This window comes from Drosophila sulfurigaster, chromosome X (genome assembly GCF_023558435.1).
Source record: "Drosophila sulfurigaster albostrigata strain 15112-1811.04 chromosome X, ASM2355843v2, whole genome shotgun sequence".
Lineage (NCBI taxonomy): Eukaryota > Metazoa > Arthropoda > Insecta > Diptera > Drosophilidae > Drosophila > Drosophila sulfurigaster.
Genome location: NC_084885.1, coordinates 7,696,495 through 7,720,522, shown reverse-complemented (window position 1 = coordinate 7,720,522; position 24,028 = coordinate 7,696,495). Strand labels below are relative to the sequence as shown.

At 36.8% G+C, this 24,028-nt stretch overlaps 1 protein-coding gene across 6 annotated transcripts in view; it reads left to right on the top strand.

The window, feature by feature from the left end:
- Positions 1-24,028, top strand: part of LOC133848394 (protein bunched, class 2/F/G isoform) — a 60,208-nt gene that overhangs the window by 242 nt on the left and 35,938 nt on the right. The window contains exons 1-3 of one of the 6 annotated variants that reach the window (XM_062283949.1): positions 2,307-3,716; positions 13,018-13,065; positions 23,727-24,004. In XM_062283949.1, the coding sequence (XP_062139933.1) occupies positions 3,125-3,716; positions 13,018-13,065; positions 23,727-24,004 (918 nt within the window). In that variant the 5' untranslated portion in view covers positions 2,307-3,124. Of the gene's footprint in view, positions 1-2,306; positions 3,717-5,023; positions 5,203-13,017; positions 13,066-23,726; positions 24,005-24,028 lie in introns of those variants that run through there. The other 5 variants (XM_062283944.1, XM_062283943.1, XM_062283947.1 and 2 more) reach the window with 5 other exon arrangements.

The window sequence follows — 24,028 nt, the reverse complement described above, 5'->3', positions numbered from 1 at the left end:
ATGGATCTTAATGAGCTTTAACGCTACTGCTGTGAAATTTGTTTAGCAACTATTTCTACACTTATTTAAGGCATACACAATTTCTTCTTGTAATCGAAGCACGTTTCAACTTTTTTTTTCGTATAAACAATTTAGTCGAAAACAACTGCCCATCTGCTGAGCTAGGTCAACGTTTGGTCCATCAGTCCGAGCTCAGTTTTCGGTGAGCGCTTCAAGTTATTGACCAAAAATAAAGTAACTGAACTTTAATTGTTTATTTTTTTTATTTTTTTTGTTGTTGTCTTCTTTTCTTGTTTTCATAATTAAGTTTGTCGAATTGCTGAATAGATGAATAGGTGAATGCGTGTGTGAGTGTGTGCGAGCACTCATAGTTGAGTAAATGAAACGTCGACACATAATTGACAAGTCGCAACACCTTTTTAATTTTTTGGGTAATCCGAACTCAAACTCCTACTTTGGGATTTATCGATTTGTTGTATGGGCAACTTTCGCACTCGACTTGAAGAGTTGTGCCGCAAAGCGATGATGATAATTGAATCATTTTGGCGGCATGTCAACTACCAGAAAGCGCTGAAGGATGCCTTAATTGGGGCACCCTGTATGCTCGTGTGTTGGTCAAGTCAGGTAAAAAGAAGAAAGAAAAAAAAGAAATGATTATGGTTAACAAGAGACTGTGAGAACCGCAGAGCAGAGAAAAACGTCAAAATATTTGCAAAACAAAGCTGAGCAAGTTGAAGGACAAAGCAGGACAACTAACCGCAATGAGAATTATTTTCAACTAAAAAGGAATTAAAATGATCGCCAGCTGAAGAAATTGCTCTCAGTCTGTCTCGCTCTACTTCTAATTCGATATCGGATTACAATTAATGATCATCATCATTATCATTCATTATCATCATTATCGTTATCGTGTGTTATTGCAATTATGACGATTATTCGATGAAATTCAATATTTTCGTATTTTGACAGTCGAATTTCTCCGCATACGCATTTTCTTTAATTGCAAGTTAATTAACAATAAAAATGTAGTTTTTGGATTCTTGAAAATTCGCATTAAAAATGCTCACAGCATGAATCACATTCCACATTCCCCAAGGATTTTTCGCCGCGCAACCTGCGCAGTGTTAAAAATATCAAATTACTTCTTTGCACAACATTCTTAGGCTACGCAGTTGCCTCCCTATCTCTCTCTCTCTCTCTTGCGCTCTCGCTCACAATAGACGCGACACGATCAATTGTGAGCCGTATTATTACTCAGCCATGTAGCTGTCTCGCTTGCACCCACGCAACGCATAAGCAGAGCACAGCAGCAGACTGCTTGTCGCTTTATAGCTGCGCAGACAAAGAGACGACGACGACGACGACACAAATACACACGCACAAACAATCACGCATAGTTAACGCTATCGCTTTAGTTGCTGTTGTTGTTGTTGTTGCTGTGTGAGCTTTGGCATTTCAATTGTTTTTTAATAGAGTTGCTGCGACTCGAAAGCTCAGCGCTTGTTTTGCTTTGACTTTGATGTGCTGCTTGTGCGGCAGAGGAAGTGGAAGAGCGGGTGGTGGGGGGTGAGGGGGTCTCGCTTTCTCAACTGTTGCTGCTGATCGGTTACAAAAACAGCTGCTTCTTCCAGCTGCCCTTCCAACAGTGCAATCCTAAGTCCTACAACATTTTAATTAGACGGCTTTTTACAACATTATAGTTTTTAGTGTTTTTTTTTCCCCCTTTTTTTTGGTTTTTATTTTTTTTTTAGCAGTTGCTCTATAAATTGGCGTCCTTCATTGAACGAGTGTCGAAAAGTTGTCCCACCCCAGCAACAACACTAACAAACAATACAAAATGGGCACCACGCACACATTGAAAACTCAACTCAATACAAGCGCATTTGAAGGCACGCACACCAACAAAACGGTTGGCATGACTGGAACATTTCCAGCGGACTGGAAGCATGGCATGCGTCAGAGCAGTCGCACAGCTTTACACCGCGCACACGCTAGCTGTGCTGCTCTAACGCACACAAGCATTGATCGCACATGCGCCATATTGCGCTCGCCTGCTGTGCAGGGGAAATCTGCTGCTGCCGTGAACCATGTACGCGCAACGTGTGTGCGAGCAGTACAGCTAGCTGTGTGTACCAGAGTGACGCCGCCCCTGATGCTGGCGTCGTTGATTTACCGTTGCCTGGCAGCGACGTCAACGCAACGGCAGCAGCGACGCCAACGATGCGCGAGCGTCGACTCGAGGCAGCGGCAGATGAAAATGTCGCCAAAGCGCCGAGGACCAAAGTCCAGGCGAAGCCAGGCAAAATCCCGTTGCACACAGAGGCTTTGCTTTGCTAGGCGAAGAGCTACCACCAAAAACACAAAAGGAAAAAAAAAAATAAGCACCAAGCTGAAAAAAACTGGGGGCAGGCAAAAGCGACGTAGACGACGACGACGGCAACGGCAACGGCAACGATGAGAATGACGACGACGACGACGACAAAACTCCTGGTGCACATTAAGTCAGGCAACAGTTTAACGTGGAAATTATTGCGAATTTGTTGTGTGTTTTTGCGACGACGACGAACAGGCGACACAAAAGCGAAAAGCGCGTGTAGCGAAAGTCGCGAGCTGCAGCAAGTCAACAAACAAAATACAAAACAGCAGCACAAACAGTTGCAACACCGGCAATCTCAAAACATCGAAAACCAAAGCCAAAAACCAAAAAACCCTAAAAACCAAAAACAACAAACAGTTTAGTTTGTTTTTTTTTTTTGTTGTTGTTTGTTAGTGTTCTCTACTCCTCTCTCTCTCCCCTATCGTATGTTAAGTGCTAGTTGTTATTGTCGTTACACACACACACACATATATATATATGCACATAGACAGGGAGCAGCCGGCATATTAGCCTGCTAGAGCGAGATAGCAAGCGCTGCGAGAGCAACGGAGATGAGAAGAGAGAGCGCGTGGTCAAAGCTCCGAAAATCGTTTAATTAAAAGCAAACACAAAGCAAGCAAAGCAAAAACAAAAACAAAACGCAACTTTGAGCTGTTGCTTTGCCGAAACGGTTGAAGCGGTTCAAAGCGGTTCAAACGGTTAAAGCGAGTTTTTAGGACATCGGGGAGGGGGGGAAAACCAGACGCCATGCCGCAACGTTCACCATTCGCCATACAGGAGTTGCTTGGGCTTGCTGTGGCAGCAGCAGCAACAACGACAACCACAGCGACGACAACAACAGCAGCAACAATAACAACAACTAGTGCAAGCAAAACAGTGGCAGCAGCAACAACAACAACAACAGCGTGTGAAACGCCAACAGATCTAACAACAACAACAACAGCAGCAGCAAGTGCATCGACAACAACAACAGTGCATTACAACAACAATGCGACAGAGTCAACGACAACAGCAACAACAAGTGCCGTCGAGCAACATCAAAATTTTCGGGATCATCATCAGCAGCAGCAGCAGCAACAACAACAACAACAACAACTGACCATGGCCGCTGCATCGCGAATGGCGTATTTTAATGCACATGCCGCGGTGGCGGCTGCTTTTATGCCACATCAATTGGCCGCTGCTGCAGCTCATCATCATCATCATCAGCATCATACACAACATCATCATCACCATCCACATCATCATCCGCATCATGCACACGCTGGACATCCGCATCCACATTCGCAGCCGCCGCCGCCTGCAATGCCATCGCATCATCCACTGCTGCATGCTCAGGGTAAGCTAGAACAGAACAGAACACACACACACACACACACACTCTCCCTTTTTTCAGCACCCACTCAGTTGAACTAGTAACAACGCAATTAGCAATGGGCAACTGGTTTTGTCACCTGCATAGAAGAGAGCGGCAGAGAGAGAGCGAGCGAAAGAGTGCCGCTTAGTTAGCATAAAAACACGCCATCGACACGCACACACACATACACAAACGCATGCAAAACAGACTTCGACTCGAAGTCGACTTTAGCTTTTGCGCCACTTCACTACACCTCCACTCAAGTTGAGCTGCTAATTGCAACGGCAATTGCTCAACACACAAATTCAATGTGCTATGTAAGTGTGTGTGTGTGTGTAAAACAGATGCTACCGTGGTATTGCCATTGCAATCAATTAACAGACAGAAATTAAATTATACACAATTTTTGTTGTGTGTTTATTATTTTTAAAATACAATACAAATAATAATGGCTAATTGTGTACTTTATAATTTTTGTATTTTATTGTGCAAATTAATTGTGTTTTATTTAAAGTTTATTTTTGCTTCAATTGGCTGCAATTAATTTGCATTAATTTTCGTTTTAGTTTTTTTTTTGCGCTACGATAATTGTGTAATTCAATCAATTGTCGTAATTTTGCTCCACTGTTGAGCGCGACTTTGTCTGCGCGGATCAGCGACAAGCGACGGCATGAAGAGAGCAGCGAACGCTAGCAGCAAACAAACTGTAAAGAGAGAACGAGAGCACAAGCTTGACTTGAGCAAGTGGCAATATCACAAAAACAACAACAACAACAACAACAGCAGCAGCTAAAGCTCGCACAACGATTGACTCTCCCACACAAATACAGCTGCCTAACCGTATGCGTGTGTGTGTGAGTGTGTGGGAGACAGATAATCTGGCTGCTTGAAGTGCCAACTGTTATTGTTGGCTGCGGCTGATGCTGTTGTTATTGTTATTATTATTTTAATTAGCGTTAAAATGTCATCGTCATCACTTGTCGTTGTAGCTGCTGTTGTTGTTATTGGCGCTGTTTTGCTTTGTTACTGTATTTCTCACTGTGCCAAATTTACAGCTTAACATTCCCATTCACATGCACTCTCCCTCTATCCACTTCTTCTGCTCCCGCTGCATTGCTAACTCACGCACTCTTACTCTCTGCTTTTGTACTCTCTCGCTCTCCCAGCTCTTGTAGAGTTAGGAATGTCATGCGATATTTTGCTAGTTTTTGCATAGTGCGTTTTCTCTTTTTCGCATGTGCACATTGCAAGATTGCAAGAATTAATTCTACTGCAAACGGAGTTCAACTAAAAGTGTATTGTATTTTTATTATTTATTTATTTATCGCGACCGCGTAATTTGTTTAATAAATGTGAGAAAGAACATTGTGTTTTTTTCGTTCGTTCATTCGCTCGCAATTTCTACGCGTCATCTTATTTAATTTTGCATATTGTTGGCGTTCTGCTTTACCTTCTTTTTTGCCCTCATGTAAGTACGTGTGTATGTATGTATGTATGTTTACGCTGTTGTTGTTTGTCTCGCTGATTTTTTACACTTTTGTTGATTTTTCCCATTTGCCGCTTTCGTCAATTAAAGTCGCGTCAAGTTTGGGGCCAAAAGCCCCCAAACGGATTTCCTGTTGTCGCCGAAGCCACCCAACTCAACTCTATGAGTGGCGCCTCTCTCTCTTTCTCTCTCTCTTTCTCTCTCTCTATCTCTTTCTTCCTCTTTTACTCTCCATCTCGCTTCCTCATCGCGGTCACTTTGCTATGTGGGGCCATTAAGTGCCTTTGATCTTTTACACAATTTTGTGCTAACGGCGAAAGAAAAAACCGATTCGGAAAATTGCTAGCACATAACACAGGCCATTTATAGCGAGTATATTGTATATACATATATACATGTATATATATTATATAGTGCACAGACACACACACCCTCGAACACTCGCTTAATATGCAAGCATTTTTTAACATTTAATTGACAATTTTCACTTTGGCGCTGGCTCGCTTTGTTGTGACATTCGTTTTGATGTGTTTGCATACACACACACACACACACACACATACAGGCGCTCTCTTTTACTCTGACACCCACACACACACTCAACCGCTCGCCTAGCAAATTGTTATTGCAAGCTGATAGCGAGAACTTTCATGTGTGCGGCATTTTTAACTTTAAAGCGCCATCTGCTGGCAATATTCGTTTGTCCCTCTACTTCTTCTTCCTCCTCTGCTTTTGCTTTGCCTTTGTTTTTGTGTCTTTTGGCAAATTACGCCTTGCTTCAATTAACCATTTCGACATTCCTTCAAAGCATTTAATCAGCTTTTGTTTTGGCAGCGTCTAAAATTTTAAAACAGCTGCTCGACTAGCAAATGCTCATTAACTTACAGTATTAAATGGTTTTATAGTTGTATTAAATACAAAAATTATAATTATTATTCAAAATTGATTCCTTTTGTTATCTTCTTAGTTCTATGTATTTAAAACAAAAAGCTTTGCAAAAATGATTTAAGTCAATTAAAATTGACGGAAAGTAAAGTTGTCAAATTTTTGTTTTTTAATAATTATTAAAATAATAATATATCTCTAAACCAGCTTTCTATTATATTTAAATAATCAATTAATTCACTTGCAGTACTTTTACTTAACTCCAATAAATCAGTTTAAAGAAAACAAGTTAACTCAGTCTTATTTCTTTATTTAAAAACATTTGCATAAAAATGTATGATTAATGAATTTATTTCTGTGTGTTTTAGATTGAGTAGTTATCAAGTGTTAAGATTAGTCTCCAAACGATTGAAAACCAACTTTAGTAATAAAACAAGAGTTCACGAAAAGTTGAGCAAAATATCTACACATATCATTAAGTATTACATTTTTTCATATGTGCAACAAATGAAGAACTTTGATATCCCTGTTATAGTTATTTATCAATTAAATTGAAATATTCTATTAAATGATTATTATATAATTATCCATTATCATATTAATACAAAATATAGCTACTTTTATTACAAAATTTCTATGAAGAAAAAATTACGTATTAAAAAAAATGTAAAAATTAGGCAATAAATAGCTAAACAATAAACAATTTTAAAGTCGATTATAATTTTGTACTATTTATTTTTACTATTTTAATAAATATTCTTAAAATCAAAAATTTCGATTTTCCTATTATGCCTAAAAATGGTTAATTTATAGCAAAGATCTCGTAATAAAATAATTTGCTAAAATTAATTACATCATAAACTTTAATCTTCTTATTGCACTTAATAATAGTTTCAAAATTACAAAATTTGTAGCAAGTTTTTTGTGAACTGAAAGTGAAATTAAACAATATATATAGTATAATATCAAGTGTTAGGTATTTGAAATATTCATGAAATCAAAAATCTTGATATTCTTATTAATAATAGTTAAAAATATATTCAATTGATAGAATTACAATTAATGTGTAGCTAAGATTAGTATACTCTATAAATAAAATAATATGCTAACATTAATCAAATCATAAACTTCGATCTTCTTATTACACTTAATAATAGTTGAAAATTACAAAATTTGCCACAAGTTTGTGTGAACTGAAAGTGGTGCAAACAACTTGATTATGATGATGGAAATGGGCTGAGTTCGCAACCAAAAGCTGTTGCTATTGCTGTTGCTGCTGCTAATTGCTGCACGTCAACAATGTTGTTGGCAGAGTGTGGCAAACGCAACGCAACGCAACATAACGGGCCAAGTCATGCAACAACTTGCCAATGCGCCTTTGATATTTGAGACTGTTTGCTAATAGCCTCCGACTCTTGTCTAACTTCCCTTCGCCTCCCCCCTCCCCCTCCCCTACCCCTACCGCTTCTACTTGTGCTTCTCTAAAGCAGCCTGTCTCCTCTGGCTGATAGAAATCTTCTTAATTGTCTGAGTGTCCAATGTGTGCGGTCCACAGAACAACAACAACAACAACAACTACTACTACCATATAGACAGCAGACCCTGAGCAGACAATTTGCTTTGACTTTGCTTTGATTTTGCGTTGACGTAAATTAAAAAAAATGTTTAAAAATCAAAAGGAACAAAAAAAACAGCTCAACAATCGCCCTTCGTGGTGGCGTGTGAGTGAAACGCTGCCCCCTTCCCCCGCTCGTGTCCAGTCAAGTGCCCCAATGCCGCGGCCCGCCCGCTGCCTCGCCTGCTCTCGCCTGCCAGCTTGCCACATGCCACTTGTGTGCATTGTCTGAGGTGTGAACAGTTTGTGCGAGGCGACGAGGCGACGAGGCGACGCGTCAACGTTGCCAACACACGAGTGCAATTGTTGTTGCTGCTGCTGCACTTTAGAAGGCGACCTCGACAAGTTCCCAACCCTCCCCCCCGTCCACCTTCTTTGGCTTCTGTCGAAACATATTTCGCTTTGATTTTTCGTAAATTTCATTTCAATTCAGTTTTTTTGCTTTTTGTGCAAATTTAAAAGTCAATTAAAGCAACTTGACAAACGAATCTGAGTGGCACTCAAGGGGTTAATTTGCTGTGTGACTGTGTGTGCCTCGATATGTCTGTCTGTGTGTGTGTGTGTGTGAGTGTGAGGGCCGAAAAGTTGAGTCAGTTTGACATTAAACGGAATTAGCCGCAATTAACTTGAATCAATGTATGGAAAAAGTGCACAATAATTATAATTATCATAATCATAGTGCGAGCAGCACTTTGTGTGGGTGTGAGTGTGAGTGTGCATATATATAGCATATAATCATATGCTAGATTTTATGCCGCGTCATATGGCAATCAGCGGGGCAATCGTGCCCAAAAGCACAGCGCACAGATACAGACAGAGAAATACAGATAGATACAGATAGAGATACTTAGCAGTAGATACAGATACAGATACAGATACAGATACAGCTACAAAGATACAAAGATACGAGTGAGTGCTGCGCTAATTTTATAGCGCAAATAAACACGATTTGGCACTTGAGGCCGCTTCAGCTGTCTCGCTTCTTCAGCGGCTCAGGCTCAACTTAACTCAAACTCGTCTCATTTTGAATCACATTTGAATCCATTCGCAATCCATGTCGAATACTTTGTTGTCTTTGATTTATTTTTAGTTGCTTTCACTGTGTCGATGACTGCTAATTATGCAGCCTACTATATGAGTGTATGTACCTGTATTCATTCATATATTTTATTCACATTCATACTCATCATCATAAGCATTCATCTACCAATTGATCATTGAAAGTGGCCACTTGGCGATTTGACCGCTTGCAGAGACCTATTTCATTTACATTTTTCGTTCAATTCAATCTTTTGAATAAGTGTGAGTGTATTCACTGGGCTCAAAACTCTTTATCTCAGCTTGCGCAATTGTTTTTGCCACTGTTGCAACTAATTTGACTACTTTATTTTGATTAATTGGCGTTTTTTCGAATCATGTGAATACACTCATAAATGACATTCCATTTGAACTATTACGGGTGCAAGCACTTGTAAACAGTTATGTGAATGTTTACAATTATTTAATTTGTTAATCATTGAAGTAAATACTTTATGAGTGCATTCATTGTATTCAAATAGACTGTGCTTTGATTCAATTAACAAAAATATACTTTTATTTTCATTTTTATAAGAGTTGATCACCGATATGAATACATTCAAATGTACATTATTTGCATTTTGAGTATATTCACAAAGAATTCGTTGTACTCAAATATATTTTTCTTTGTTTAACCATAGTTATTCATTGAAATTAACAGTTTTTGAGTGTTTTCATTATATTCAAATAATCAACATTTCATTTTAATAATGCTTATTTGCATTTTGAGTGTATTCACAGTGCATTCGTTGAAGTCTTTAGTTATAATTAATAAAAATATGTTATTTTTTTAATTTTAATTATAGTTATTCATTGCAATGAACATTTTTTGAGTGTATTTTGAGTGTATTCACAGTGAAATCATTGTAGTCTTTAGTTTTAGTTAATAAAAATATGTTCATTTTAATTATAATTATTCATTGAAGTAAACACTTTTTGAGTGTATTCATTATATTCAAACAATCAAAATTTAATTTTAATAACGCTTATTTGCATTTTGAGTGTATTCACAGTGCATTCGTTGTAGTCTTTAGTTATAATTACATTCAAACAATCAAAGTTTAATTTTTATAACGCCTGTTTGTATGTTGAGTGCATTCGTTGTATTCTTTCTTAATAAAAATATGTTTTTTTAATTTTTAATTATAGTTATTCATTGAAATGAATACTTTTTGAGTGTATTCATTATATTCAAACAATCATAGTTTAATTTTAATAACGCTTATTTGCATTTGGAGTGCATTCACATTGCACTCATTGCACTTAAGCAATCGTCGTTTTGTTTTAGTTAAGAATAATTTGTATTCTAAGTTTAAGTTATTCACAATGCATTCATTGTATTCGAGGCGCAAAATGCTTTCATGGCAAATCAAATGTATTCGAAACACATGCAACAATGTATTCAACGTGATTCATATGTTGTTGTAGTTGTTGTTGTTGTTGTTGCCTGCATTGAAGTAAATTGAAATCTATTCAAAGTGCGACCTACCGCTAGCTGCCATTCACTTGTCTCGCTCGTGAGTAGTGTGAGTGCTGTCTGCGAGTAGTGTGTGAGTAGTATTCGTTGTTTTGTGGACACTGAAGCGGCTACTTTGCATGACCTGCGGCGCAATATTTTTGTTTAGTTTTTTTTTATTTTATTATTTATTATTATTTTTTTTTTTGGCGATCTCACTCACGACGACCCCGTTGATTATTGGGGCCAGATTCGGGGGCACACGTTGTGTGGTCGCCTGTGATTAGAAAAACCGCTTCAAAGCGGACCAGAAGAGCACAAAGCAAGAAAGAAAGAGAGAGAGACAGAGAGAGGGAGAGAGTGAGCGTGTGTAGAAAGAGAGAGAGCGAGTCAAGACCCATATCAGCTATTGTTTAGCGTTAATCAGTTTATAAATACTTCGTCACTTGCATTCATGAGTCTGAGCATGTGAGTGTGAGTGTGAGTGTGAGTACACTCACAATAATGCCATGCAATATCGAATTTCACAATTCTCGAGCGAACATACGAAAAATTCCTGGTAAATCAGCAAAAAACAGCGACCGCAGTTTTGCTGATTGCTGCCGCGTTGACATGCCACAGACTCGATGCTCGTAGCTCGTAGCTCGTTGCTCGACTCCAGAACGGGAAACTCGCCACGGGGGGAATAGGGAGGGAAGAGGGCGCGTAGGGACTTGGGGAGTGAAAGCTAATAAATGTGGTTCCCAAGTTTGATGTGTGCTGATTGTTGACATCCTCCGCGTTGCAAGCGGGTTACGTTGGCAATCTTAAGCACAGCGAAAAATTATTCAAATTCATAAGTAAAAAAAAAAAAAAACATTGTATTTAAATGAGAGTAAATTTCAGTCTGTAGAATTGTGTCATGTAAATTTTTTAAAAATATAATATAGAAAACAATAATATACAATTTAATATCAAAAATTTTTAGAATAATATATAATATTATATTAATACTGAACACTTACAAATTTGCAACACATAATTTAACAAACTTAAATATACAATCAGTAAACACAATATTGAATTAGTTATTAAAGCTTAGTCATTAAAATTGTGTGTTACACATATTTTGTGGCATGCAATATTAAATATAAATTCTGTGAGAAAAATGTTGAACTAATTATTAAACCTCAACCATTAGTCATGAGTGTTAAACACGTTTTATAGTTTGCAATATACATTTTAATAGAATCAAAGAGCAAAATGTTGAACTAATCATCAATATTTCAATCTATTCCGATAAATTGGCTTATGATATTTCTTATTTGATTATTTTTATAACTTTTACAATGTTTACATATTTATAATATTACATTTTTTATTATTCAACAATATTAACAATTGATAAATTAAGGCAATACATAAGAAATCTCATTTTTGCAATTCCAATTTCTAGCATAGAATTCTCAAGTCAAATCTATTTCTTATTCTATATTTCATAGAGTTCTCAATGCTCTAATATAATATAATATAATATTTTGAGCTGAATATTGAATAACAAATCTATTTTTTACAATTACAATTTCCGTATTTCATCGAATTCCCAAGTCTTTAAAAGTTTTGATTTTGTTTTCTCTTTCTTATCAAATAAAACGCGTTGCTGGATCATAAATGTTAATATAGCATAAATGTGATATACAACTAAATAAGAAAATATAGGAAAAATGATAACAAACAACAAAATCGTAGTTAAATTTAACTGTAAACCTCTGTTGCTCTTAGCATCGTCATTAATTTGATAATTTGTATATAAATAGCTGAAATTTGAGCAATTTTCTCGCAGTGTTCAAGCTCGCACTCATGCTCACACACACACACATACACTCACAATGTGCTCGACACTATATAGTTGTCGTATTATTCGAAATGCGTCAGCACAACAATTGAAGCCCGATTCCCTCGACGCCCTCCTCCCTACCTCCCTGCCTCCCTCACGCTCTCTGTGTGTCTCTCTCGGTCCGATTTTGGTGAGTCGCAACCCCGATTTTGCGGCATGGGGCACAGCACAACAAAGGCAGGCGAACGCCTTGAAACAATGCAACATCGAGCAGAAATTAGCGCGGTTGTCTGTCAAATTTGATTTTACTTTGATATGTCATTCCCAAAGACCCCTACAAGACTCGCGAGGTTTCGCTTGAAGCACTCGATTTGCATTTCTGGCTTCAGCTTCGACTCGACTGCATAATGCAGACAACATCAGCAGCAGCAGCAGGATGTGTTCCGGGCGGGGAAATGAGTCTGCAAGAGAGAGAGAGAGAGAGAGAGACAAGTGAGGTACAGAAGGGGGTCAGGGTCAAGTTATCATAGGGACCGTTTGGCTTTCATCTGGCTAATAAATACGACAGCTTCTGATGAGCAATGATGTGCTTTCAAATTAAGCGTCTATGGAGCCCAGTTCTGTGCTTTGCGTGCATGTGTGTGTGTGTGTGTGTGTGTGTTTTTGTGTGACTTTGTTTGGGGATCACAGGAGAGTTCCACTTAATGGTATTATGAAGTTAAATGGAATTGTAAATCGATAAATTATCGGAGCAGTGAACACTTCAATTTACTATTTTGTTAGAATTGATAGTAAATCAAGAAATAAAGTTATCGATAAATATCTATAGTTACGTAAAATGGTTATCGATAAATTATTAATAATATAATTGTTCTACCAATAAAGTAGATAACATAAAACGATAAATCACTTAAAAAACTTCGTTTTTTCACCACTCTTCTCTTGCAGGATTTCCGCAGTTGAAGAACTTCGCGGCCACCGGAACATGTTTACCAGGTAAGCAAGAGTGTCCTGCTCCCTTTCTCAGCAAGGACAATGCGGTTAGAAAATAAAAGCGCTCGCCTAAAGGTAGGCAACGTGCAATGTCCAAATGCTGGAGAATGCAAAGCAAAAGGACTGCAAAACTTATTCACATTGCACAAAAGCCAAAAGCTGTGTGAATTATCCTTTGACCGACAGAGGGCAGCAGCAACGTTCTCTTTGTTTCTCTCCCTCTCTATCTCTATCTCACTCTCTTTGACGCTCTCGCTTTGCTAATTAATGGGCATTCCGACGCTTCATTTCGAATCGGTTGCCGAAAGGGGTAAAAAGTCCTTGCGAAGCACATAAATTTCCCAAATTGCTAATAAAATAAACAATTTAGCTTAAAACAAGCAAAAAAGCGCAAAATCGACACACATGTGTCGAGTGTTGAGTGTTCTGAATACGAATACGAACACGAACACGAATACGAATGTGAATGTGAATGTGAATGTGAATGCGAATGAACTAATGAAATTTTCATTTTCATTTTGTTGGATTCGCAACGGGCAATAAATATTTTCAACATACGCTTTTATACGCAATTTACACGCACATACATCTATCTCCTCACTCACTCACTTCGCACTCAACATCCTTGACGAGCACGAGCACGAGGACATGTGTGTCCTGTCTGTCAGTCTTCACTCTATCTCTCTCTCTCCCCTCTATATGTGTGCGTGTGCGTGTGTGTGTCGAAAAGGGTTAAAGCACACAAAAGAACCAACCAAAAAATAAAGAAATGCGAGCGAGGCTCACATAAACTTGTCTAATAAGAAGCACATAACAAACAGCATTCGAAAATCCAATTGGAACCCAGAATTGGGGTTGCAGCCTATAGTCTAAGTAAATTGAATTGTTTGCACTAAAACAAACAAATTACGGGATCAACATTTTATCGGAGGATTTGCAACATATGGAAGTAAATCTTTGGTTCGATCGAACTGAAGAATTGTGTTGATAAAAATGTATGAATGTAAATGGCAAGAAAAAATGATGAGTACTTTCAATTTGCTTAATATTCTTAGTAAAAGTTCTGTTCATTTGCGCTAACGAATTTCTTAAATTGTGTTTGGAATATGCTTAGAATAGGAGTATTTTGAAGAACTTATTTAGTAAAGTTAAGCTTCATAAAATTTCGACTTAAGAAAAACTTAGTTAGTAATGTTATTCTTCATAAAGTTTCCTCTTAAACCTTTAATGAATTCAATTTATTGGAACATAGAAAACCTCAAGTAAATATGGGTAATTCCATGGCGAAATTTTGTCCCGTGCGAGACTTTTACAGTGCACTGCAGTGAAAATAACATAAACTGAAACAATTTTAAAAATAAGTGAATGTTATTCTTAAAGCTCTAGATAAGCACTATATTTAGAGCTAAGATTGATTTTAGGAACTTGATCTGTTTTCCGATAAAATATATAATTTCGTTCATTTCTTGGTTTTGCGTACGAATTGGTTAATTTTTGCAATTATCACAACAGAAAACAAAACAGAAAACAAATTCAAAAACCATTCTTAGCTCTAATTAAAGTACTTATCTAGAGCTATAAAAATAAACTTTTCTTATTTTCAAAATTGTTTCAGTTTATGTTATTTTCAATGTAAAGAGTCTCGCACGGGACAAATTCCGTTTTGGAATTACCCATATGCTTTTATTATTATATGGTAGTATTATTATTATTATTATTATTATTATTAATGATTATCACTTTAAAGTTTTAAATATGAATCAATTATTATTTTATTTTTATAGTTATTAGTGCTTACCATTTTAAAGTTGTATACATTATCGAATATATCTCTTAATGCCAACCTTTTTGATAAAGTGGTACTCGAAATATACAATTAAAACAAATATAAAATTTGTGAAGTAATGATGATATAGGACAAGTTACATAAATGGAAGCATTGATACTTGTTTATTATGAAATTATTTGAATAGAAATCCTAATAGTTTCATAAATTCTGTATAAAACTTTAAATTTAAATCCAAAGCTTTCTTAAGTTGTGCATAAAACTTGAAATCAACAGAGCTAAAGTGTGCTGTTTTTGGCTTTAGAAATATGCATATCTAATATGCAGTACATGTAATAATATGTAATACAGTTTGATATTGATAACGATCTGTCTGTCCGCCATTTGCTCTCAGTTGCTCTTCATTCTGCTACTATTTAGAGCACTCGACTTGCATAAAACTTAAGCTAAACTTGTGAGCTTCTCAGCATTAATTTAGCAAGCTTTAATCAACTTGAGTTGAGCTTTCGCCCACTTTGCTTTACTACCTACTTAATTGCCATTTTGCCGCTGCATTGTTCTTGTTATTGTTATTGTTGTTGTTGTTGTTGTTGTCTCTCTAATCTCTAATCTGTAAGGAGTTGGTCGAGCAACACGAACTTGGCCACTTGGCAGCACATTCTTGACTATTCTTGTTTTTATGGAGGCCTTGAGTGTGCTGCTTAAGTATTTTAGTAGCAGCCACTTGACGGCTTGCATTCTTCTGCTTCATTTTTTCTGCTGCTTGCAACAAGCAGTGAACAGCGAACAGCCAACAGCCAAATGATAATGATGACGATGATGAAGAGCAGCAAAGCAGAGCAGAGCAACAAGAATAATGAAAAGAAGCCACTTTTGTGCCATTTGCGAGCGGATAGCAAGAGAAGGCCTCCACACAAAGGCGACAAGTGGGGCAATTTCCCTTGCCGACTCGACTCGACTCAACTTGAGATGAGATGCGATGGGTTGTGTTGAGTTGAGTTGAGTTGAGTTGAGTTGCTCGGCGTTCGGCGTTGCGTTTGTGTTGCATTCAGTTGCTGGCAATTCCACCAACCAGGCCAAAGCTAAGCCAAGTGCCGAGGTCTAGTATTCTTCTATTTTTTTTTGTTGCCACTTGCATTTCTTTTCCACACTGTCCTGGCGCCTTTCTTGCCTTGTCTTCGGCCTGATGATGCACTTGTCCCCAGCTAAGATTTTAATTGGCATTTTTTCTCATTTCTCTCAACGCCTCGGCGCGCATTTCCCTCGGGCAGTCGGCAGTCATTGTTAACCCTTTTTTTTTGCTTGTTTGCTGGATTGCGTGTCTAAGTTTTATTTGCTGGCCATGTCGAATGCCTTATTTTTGCGCTTAATTGAAACAAACACACTCGCACACACCACATTTTACACACACACACACGAGACAGCAGCAGCAGAGGGAGCAGCGAACACATGTGGAACCAATCGCATTTCGCATCGCACCAGTTGAGTGAATCCTTCAATGCGTTTTACCTTGTGTATCTAACATTTGTGACAGAGGGAGGACGAAGGACATCAGCGTGACTTACCAACCTGTAGTCAAAAATCATTCGCATCACATGTATATTATGCATACGAGTTGAGCTATGAATACTATTCACTTGAATGATTCCCAAAAGTCTGAATTTGAAGTTGCGCCTTGAAAAGTTTTATACAATTTAAAGCTAAAAACGTGTAACTGACGATAAGTTTGAGATAATAAAGGGTTACACAAACAAATGGGAGAATGAACAAATATTATAATCCTGACAGATCTTTGATGATAGATAAATATTATTATTAATACTAAGTATTCTTATTTTTATTATTAATTCTATAGCTCAATCATATACTAATATAACCAAAGCAACTTTAACCTTCAGGCTTATAGATGAACATAAATATAGTATATAAAATCTACTGTAGTTGCTCGCTTTGTAAAGCTTTGCTTTGCTTTCTTTTTGAGATGCGCATTCAATTGAAATTATTATCGCAAAAACTATTGCCAAACTATCGACTATGAAAGTTTTGGTAATTCTAATAAAAATGCATAGTTGAAATACTTATATACTTTAGTAATTCGGCAATTAACTTATAATTGTAATGAAGTATTTAATTCTTCTTTTTAAAGAGTAAGTTTACTTAATTACATTCAACTCTCTAGAGTCACTTGAAATGCAAACTAAACGAATCAATAGGCTAGTTATGTCGCGAGAACTTTGCGCTAATCGTTTACTTGCTTTCTAAGTTTATCTATTTCTATTGCTCTTGCTCTCTTTCTCTCTCTCTCTCTCTCTCTCTCTCTCTCTCTCTCTCTCTCTCCCCTCTCACTCTCGCCTTTTGCTGCGTTTCACTGCTCTGACAGCTGTCCGGCTGTTCAATTGCCTCGCATCCGTGTTATTTCCTGCACTCGTTACCGTTGCAAGATTTCACTAAACCGAAACCTGGAGCTACTCTGCACCACACACACACACACATAGGGAGAGGTAGAGAGAAAGAGAGAGCGAGAGTTGGTCGAGTTGTAAAAAGTGAAAGAGCAAAAAGTTTAGTGCAAAAATTGTGCTTACTTTGTTGTTGTTGTTGCTGTTGCTGTAAAACGCTTTGCACTTAAAGTTCGTTGGGAACGCTTGAGTCGGTGAAGCGGAAAGCAGGTTTCAAACAATTGCTAGCCACCAGAATCGTGAGAGAGAGAGAAGGAAAGAGAGAGAGAGGGACAACAATCACGTTAACCAACTCTGACACAAAGCTCTGGCTAAAACGCTTCAGTCGAAAGGCACAAAAAAGGGGCACAAAAAAGGTAGCACACAACTGACTGCGCTTCGGTTTTTGGGGGCTCAAATCCGACTCACTTGCTCCGCTTCCTTGTTCACTCACCCCTTCACTACTCCCTTTGTGGAGTGGCGCATAACAATGGCCGACAACGACAACGACAACGTGGTGCAGAAGACAAAGTCACACGGCAAGCAAGGAATCTAATTAACAATTTTCCATTGAGTGCGCAAATTACGAGCAACACCCAACACACACTCACGAGTACCCGTTTGCCTGAGTTCTGAGTATCCCAGTATCCGAGTACCCGAGACTCGAGTCTCGAGCTGATGGTATCCAAAGTGAAGGGTGCCGCCAGCCCGAATAGCAGACTGAAGTCGACTCCTTTTTGCATTCTCGCTCTAAGCGAATTTGCAAATAAGTTTGAAGACCCAGACATAAATATTTATATGCACTCGTGTGGTTGCTAGATTCAATTCAAGTCAGCAGAACATCTGATGTGGATTACTTTTATACAGTTCTGTGAGGCTGTTTTTTAAAGCACTTCAAATATTGCTAAGATAGAGGCAAATAGATCAAATATTGCTGTCTTTAGAAAAGCAAAAATTATAATAAAATATAATAACATCGTTAATATAATATCTTTAGAACAGAAAAATGGAAACTTATAATAAAAAAAAATAAGAGCTAATTGGAGTTATTTTCTAGATTGCTGAAATTGCAACAATTTTCATTCTTATAAGTCAATGTTATGAAAGTTATGAAAACAATTTATACAGTTTCAGTTAATTTATAAATATAAAAAAAATAATTGTTTTTTAATTAATCAAATATGGTAATGTAAAGAAAGATGTAATTATGATTGAAAAGTGTTGTTTATTTGCTGTTTATTTTGTTTCAATTTGGGCTATTCTTATTTTTAGTTTGATGAGAACTTTATAAAATTTTGTTTTATACACTATAACATATGATAAACTAAAATCACAAAATTTACGATATTTCACATTTTAATATAAATAAAATATAATTATAAAATAAAAATAAATATAAACTTTAGAAAATATATTGTAATAACAAGAAACAAATTCAATTCCGTAAAAGTTAGTTCATTGACTTTTTCATAATTATTGTTGTCTATATATGTTATCTATCTATATATTTCCAGTCTATCTTTATACTATTTTCATGCAATATATGTATGCAATGTTTCTTTTGTGTTTTGTGTTTATCTATATCTTTTATTTCTATAAGAGCAGCTTTATCTTAACTTACAAGTCCACCTCGAATTTAGCACATTTTAATGTTTTGTAAAGTTCAGTTAAGATAACACTTTAATACGTTTAAAACTTGAGTAGAAAAAGACAGACACACATTCTGAAAGGATCAAATTATAAAATCAATTGATAAATATGTTAAAATATGAAAATTCAGAGATCTTCATCGTGCATTCATAAATTTTCTGTTCGTCTTTAAATATTCTTTTCGATGTCGTTGTGCCTCCTTTTAATATGTTGGCATAACGTTATTGAAAATTCTTATACTCAACCTGACGCCTTCTTTTCTCTCCTTCTCTCTCAGTGTCTAACTCTCACTTTATTCGGATTTTGTTGCCCTTTTGGTATATTTGTTTTTTGTACGATTTTTCAAGCAAATAATTCAATTTAATTTCTAATTAGTACGAAAAAGGCAAGCAAAAGTCACAGAGTGCGAGAAAGAAATGCAGCTAGGAAGAGAAAGAAAGAAAGAGAAAGATAGAGGGGAGAGACAGCACGCATATATGCACAAAAACGCAGCCACTTTGATGCTAATGCAAATTGCATTGCCCCATGCTTGCTTGCAACATGCGCGGGTGTGGCAAGAAGCAGTAGCAACAGCAGAAGAAGAAAAAGAAGCTGAAGCAGAAGACTGCGCTGTCGCAGTCGCAGTCGCCGTCGTTGTCGCTGTTGACGTCGCAGTCCAACTCAACTCAGCCACTTTATTAGCGTATTTTGCCATGCAACTGTTTATGCTACACACACACACACACACACACGCTCGCACATCCACACATCCACACACTCACACACACATACACACACACACAGAGTTGGGGCAGGAATTAGTCATTTTGTTGGTTACTTGATGCATGTCTCTGCCACACCCTCCGCGCACTGACAATAAACGCACACACACACACAGACACACTCACACACAGAGTGAGACAGAATGAGAGCCAACAAAAATGGCGCCCAAGCTGGAGCCCGCACGTTGAGCGCCCGCATCGCATCGCATCGCAGCGCGTTGCGTTGGGTGACATTTTTTATGCGCTTTTGAGCAAATTAGATTTCCTAATTAAATTTTCTAGTGAAATGCGCATAAATTTCATAAAATTCACTTGGCAACGACGACGTCGACAGCGTGCACACCGAACTGGCACAATATCCTGCTTGCCTCCCCCCCCCTCCTCCTCCTCCTCTTTCCCCTCTCACTCTCTCTATGTCCTTCGCTTTGTCGCCTTTCATTTTGCTGCGACATTTTTCGCTCTGGAATTTTGCGTGTCGACGTCGTCTGCTTAAAGTAATTAACTAAGAAAATTTTAATTGCTAATATGTTGTGATGCATGTGCGAGAGAGAGAGAAAGGGAGAGAGAGAGAAGGGGAGAGCATGCTGACATGCTCCATGCGTGTGTGTGTGTGTGTGTGTGTGTGTGTCGATGTTAACTGTGGGGCGCGTTGACTTTCATGTGCCAGTGAAAACTTTCAATAATAAAGCTGCGTTGCGTGTTTGCCTTTGTTTGTGTGTGCGTTTGTGTATGTTGGTATGTGTGTGTCGGTATGTGTGTGTGTGTGTATGTGAGCTCATTAAAAGTATGCGGACCAAGTGTAAACATACAAAAGCTAAATTTACGTTGCCTACTTTTGTGCGCACAGAATTAACTAATTTCGCACATTTGCTCATCTCTCTTAATTATATAATTAGATTTATACAACACACATATATATATGTATGTATTTATGTATGACGCACAGTAGCAGTGTTGATTAGCAACAACTTCAAACCGAACTCATTTATCAATATTATTTTTTGCCTCCATATTTCGAATTCAATGCTTGCATAGCAATTCTTGTAATTATTTTGATGAAATTTGAATCCTACTAAATTGTAATTTGAACATTACACAAAATAAACTATAACAAAAGAGATTCACATAATTAAATACTACTTATATTACAGCAAAATTTAATTGAAAGGCGGATTAAAAAGTCCTTTTAGTAAAATTGTTTTATTTTTTACATTTTTTTTAAAGAAAGAAACATTATATGAAAGCTACAGCATGAATTATTACAGTGTTTAGTTAGAAATTGCTTAAAAACTTGAAAATTTGCAATACTTTTGACTATTAATTACAACAATTAAAAGTTTTTTAAGAAATACTTCTATATGGTTGACAATCTAGTATTTTTGTGCTATATTTAAAATGAAGTATGAACTACATCAATATACCAAATATATCAGCATTTTATTGGGTTAATTTAAAGTATAATACCGCATTGGTATATTTACAATGTAGTGTATATCAATATACCAAATATAGTATTCGATATATTACAGCACTATTTTGGTTTATAAATTTACTATATTTTAAGCATAGAACCAAACTGTTTTGTGCTCTATGGTATACTTCAAATGTAATAGTCCATCGATATTTGGTTTATTTCATTATTTTTGCGGTATATTATTTGGTATATTTTAAGAATAGTGAGATAGCGTGGTCTCTAAAAGTCGAGCACACTTGCATGTAGCTTCCTTACTTGTTGCCTATCAAAAACTATTAACATAATGCGAGAAATGATTAAACAATTGATAATTAAATTATCAATACAAACAAGTACTTTTCAAACCAATTCCAGAATACACATTATAAAACCCATTGTCAAGATCCAAAACGAAGAGAAACCACAGCTGGATGCATGCATTTCTTATTCGACTTTTTCTCTGAATATTTACATTTACCTTTTTCAAGTGTCAGTACTTTAATCGATAAGAATCGTTGATCTTTAATTTGAATCTTTAATAGAAAGAAGTGTAGAAAAAATCCCCAAGACTATTTGAAAAGATTACCAGCTGCTTATTAGCAAATTGGTAAATTTTGCTTCATAAAACGATATTCAACAAATCTGAAATTGAATACAATAATTAAGCAAAGAAAACTGAAAGCGATTTTGATTAGTCAATTGAGCTGCGATAATTGCAAATGCTTTATAGCGTATTTCATTTATCAATATCAATATCGATATCAATATTTTCATTGGAAAATTGCCTTTGCTACGTTGCATTACTTTGCTCTGCGTTGCGATGCGATGCGATGCTCAAGTAACTCAAGATGCCAAAAATCGCATTCATTACACTCGCCATGAAAACAAAATTTTCTTCCACTTGAGTGCAGCGGCGGCATTCAAAATTCGTTGCGATGCGTTTTGCTTGTATGTATTTTTCACGCGTATTTTGTTGGAAAACGTTGCCAACGTTGTTGTTTCGTCCCCTTGGCGACTAAAATTGCCCCTCGCTAAAGAAAACGACAAGAGTTGAGAAGGATCCCCCCGTCAGCAATTCACTTGAACAACTCGACAGCAACAGCAACAACAACAACTTCTGCTTAATTTTTCATATCGAATTTCAATGCGAATTGTTGTTGTACTTTCCCAAAATGAGTTGTTGTTGAGTGGCTGCTAGGCACTTTTCCTCTGCTGTTTTTTCCGGGTGCTTCAATGCATCGATTTGCCATTGAAAGGCATCTTCAATCGAGCGCTTCAATGATTTGCCAACATGCTCATAATCCCCTCCACACTATACCACAAAAAAAAAACGAGAAGAAAAAGAAAAACTAAACACACTCTCATCACGACAACTTAAAGACAAAGTCTGTCAACGCTCATCATCATCATCATCATCGTCATCCTCGCCACTTTCACTTTCTTTCCCCCAATTTGAATGCGGCAGGTCACGGCAATGTCAAGTGGAGTTGTTTCTTCTTTTTTCTCATTTCTCAAAAAGGAAGTGGGAAACTAGATACAATTATTAAATATTTAAAATAACACAGACTAACCGAGAAAAGAGAACAGCTACCAAAAAAAAAAAAAAACAAGAAAATTAAAACAATAAAGAAAACAAAAACCACTTCAAGTCGCGCTTCAGCGCCGTCTTCAACTCGGGATATGGGTTGCAATTGGATTTTGGATTGGGGTTACAGAGGAGCGAGAGTTCCTTTTGGGTCATGGGAGCAAACTCTGAGAATGCTGTGAACTAATTTCGACAAGGAAATGCTGAAGTGCAGTGCAGAAGAAACACAGGAATGTGTCGCCAGTTGATTGAAAGACGAATTAAATTGTACGAGTTAGATGAAAAGCGGAGATTATATATATATATACATATATATATATTATATAATATTAGTAAAAGAACTATTACAATAAGAAAAAAATTAAAAATAATTTCATTAAAGTTTTAGCAAAGAAAGTTAGTTAAAATTTTATATTTATTTGTTAACTTAACATGAGAAATAATATGCAAAAAGTGTGCAAAGAATATTTACCTAGATTTTAAAACACAATGTTTCAGAATTTTCTAATGCAATTTGAACTCTAAAAAATCTGGAATTAAATTTGTAGTTCATTCTCATGAATTCTGTAGAGGAATTAAAATCCAGCCAATTATATAGACAACATATATTTGATATTAAAGTGTTTTCGACTGCGAAATACCCGCCATTTATTTGTAATGAATTCCACAAGTTATTGAATTTCAATAGCACTTTATCTAAAGCCAAATAGGTATTTCTTTTGATTTAGAAAAAAGATTATGTCTTTATTTATAATGTATGTACACTTTATTTATAATCTGTCTTGTTATAATAATTGAGTTTTTTTAGTTTATGTCTTAGCTTGGCATTTATTTGTATCATTTATATCAAATTTATATTCTTCTTTTTCGACGTAATATACAAATAATTAAAAAACCACACTTACTATAAGTTAAATACTATAGATAATAAACTGAAAATCTGTATTGAAATCAAAGAGTAACTCTTTTCTTTTCTTGGCTTCTTTTTCTACAGGCTCATTGGCGGCCAAGGAATTTGGCATGGATGGCCTAAATGGCTTTGGTGTGGGCGCTGGTGTTGGCGTTGGTGTCGGTGTGGGCGTGGGCGTGCCCGGCATGGGCGTTGGGCCAAATAGCAAAAAGAAGAAGAAAAAACGACGCCACAGTCGCACAATATTCACGAGTTATCAGCTGGAAAAGCTGGAGGAAGCCTTCAAGGAGGCGCATTATCCCGATGTCTATGCCCGCGAGATGTTGTCACTGAAAACAGAATTGCCCGAGGATCGTATACAGGTGAGTGAGTTATTCAATTCATTC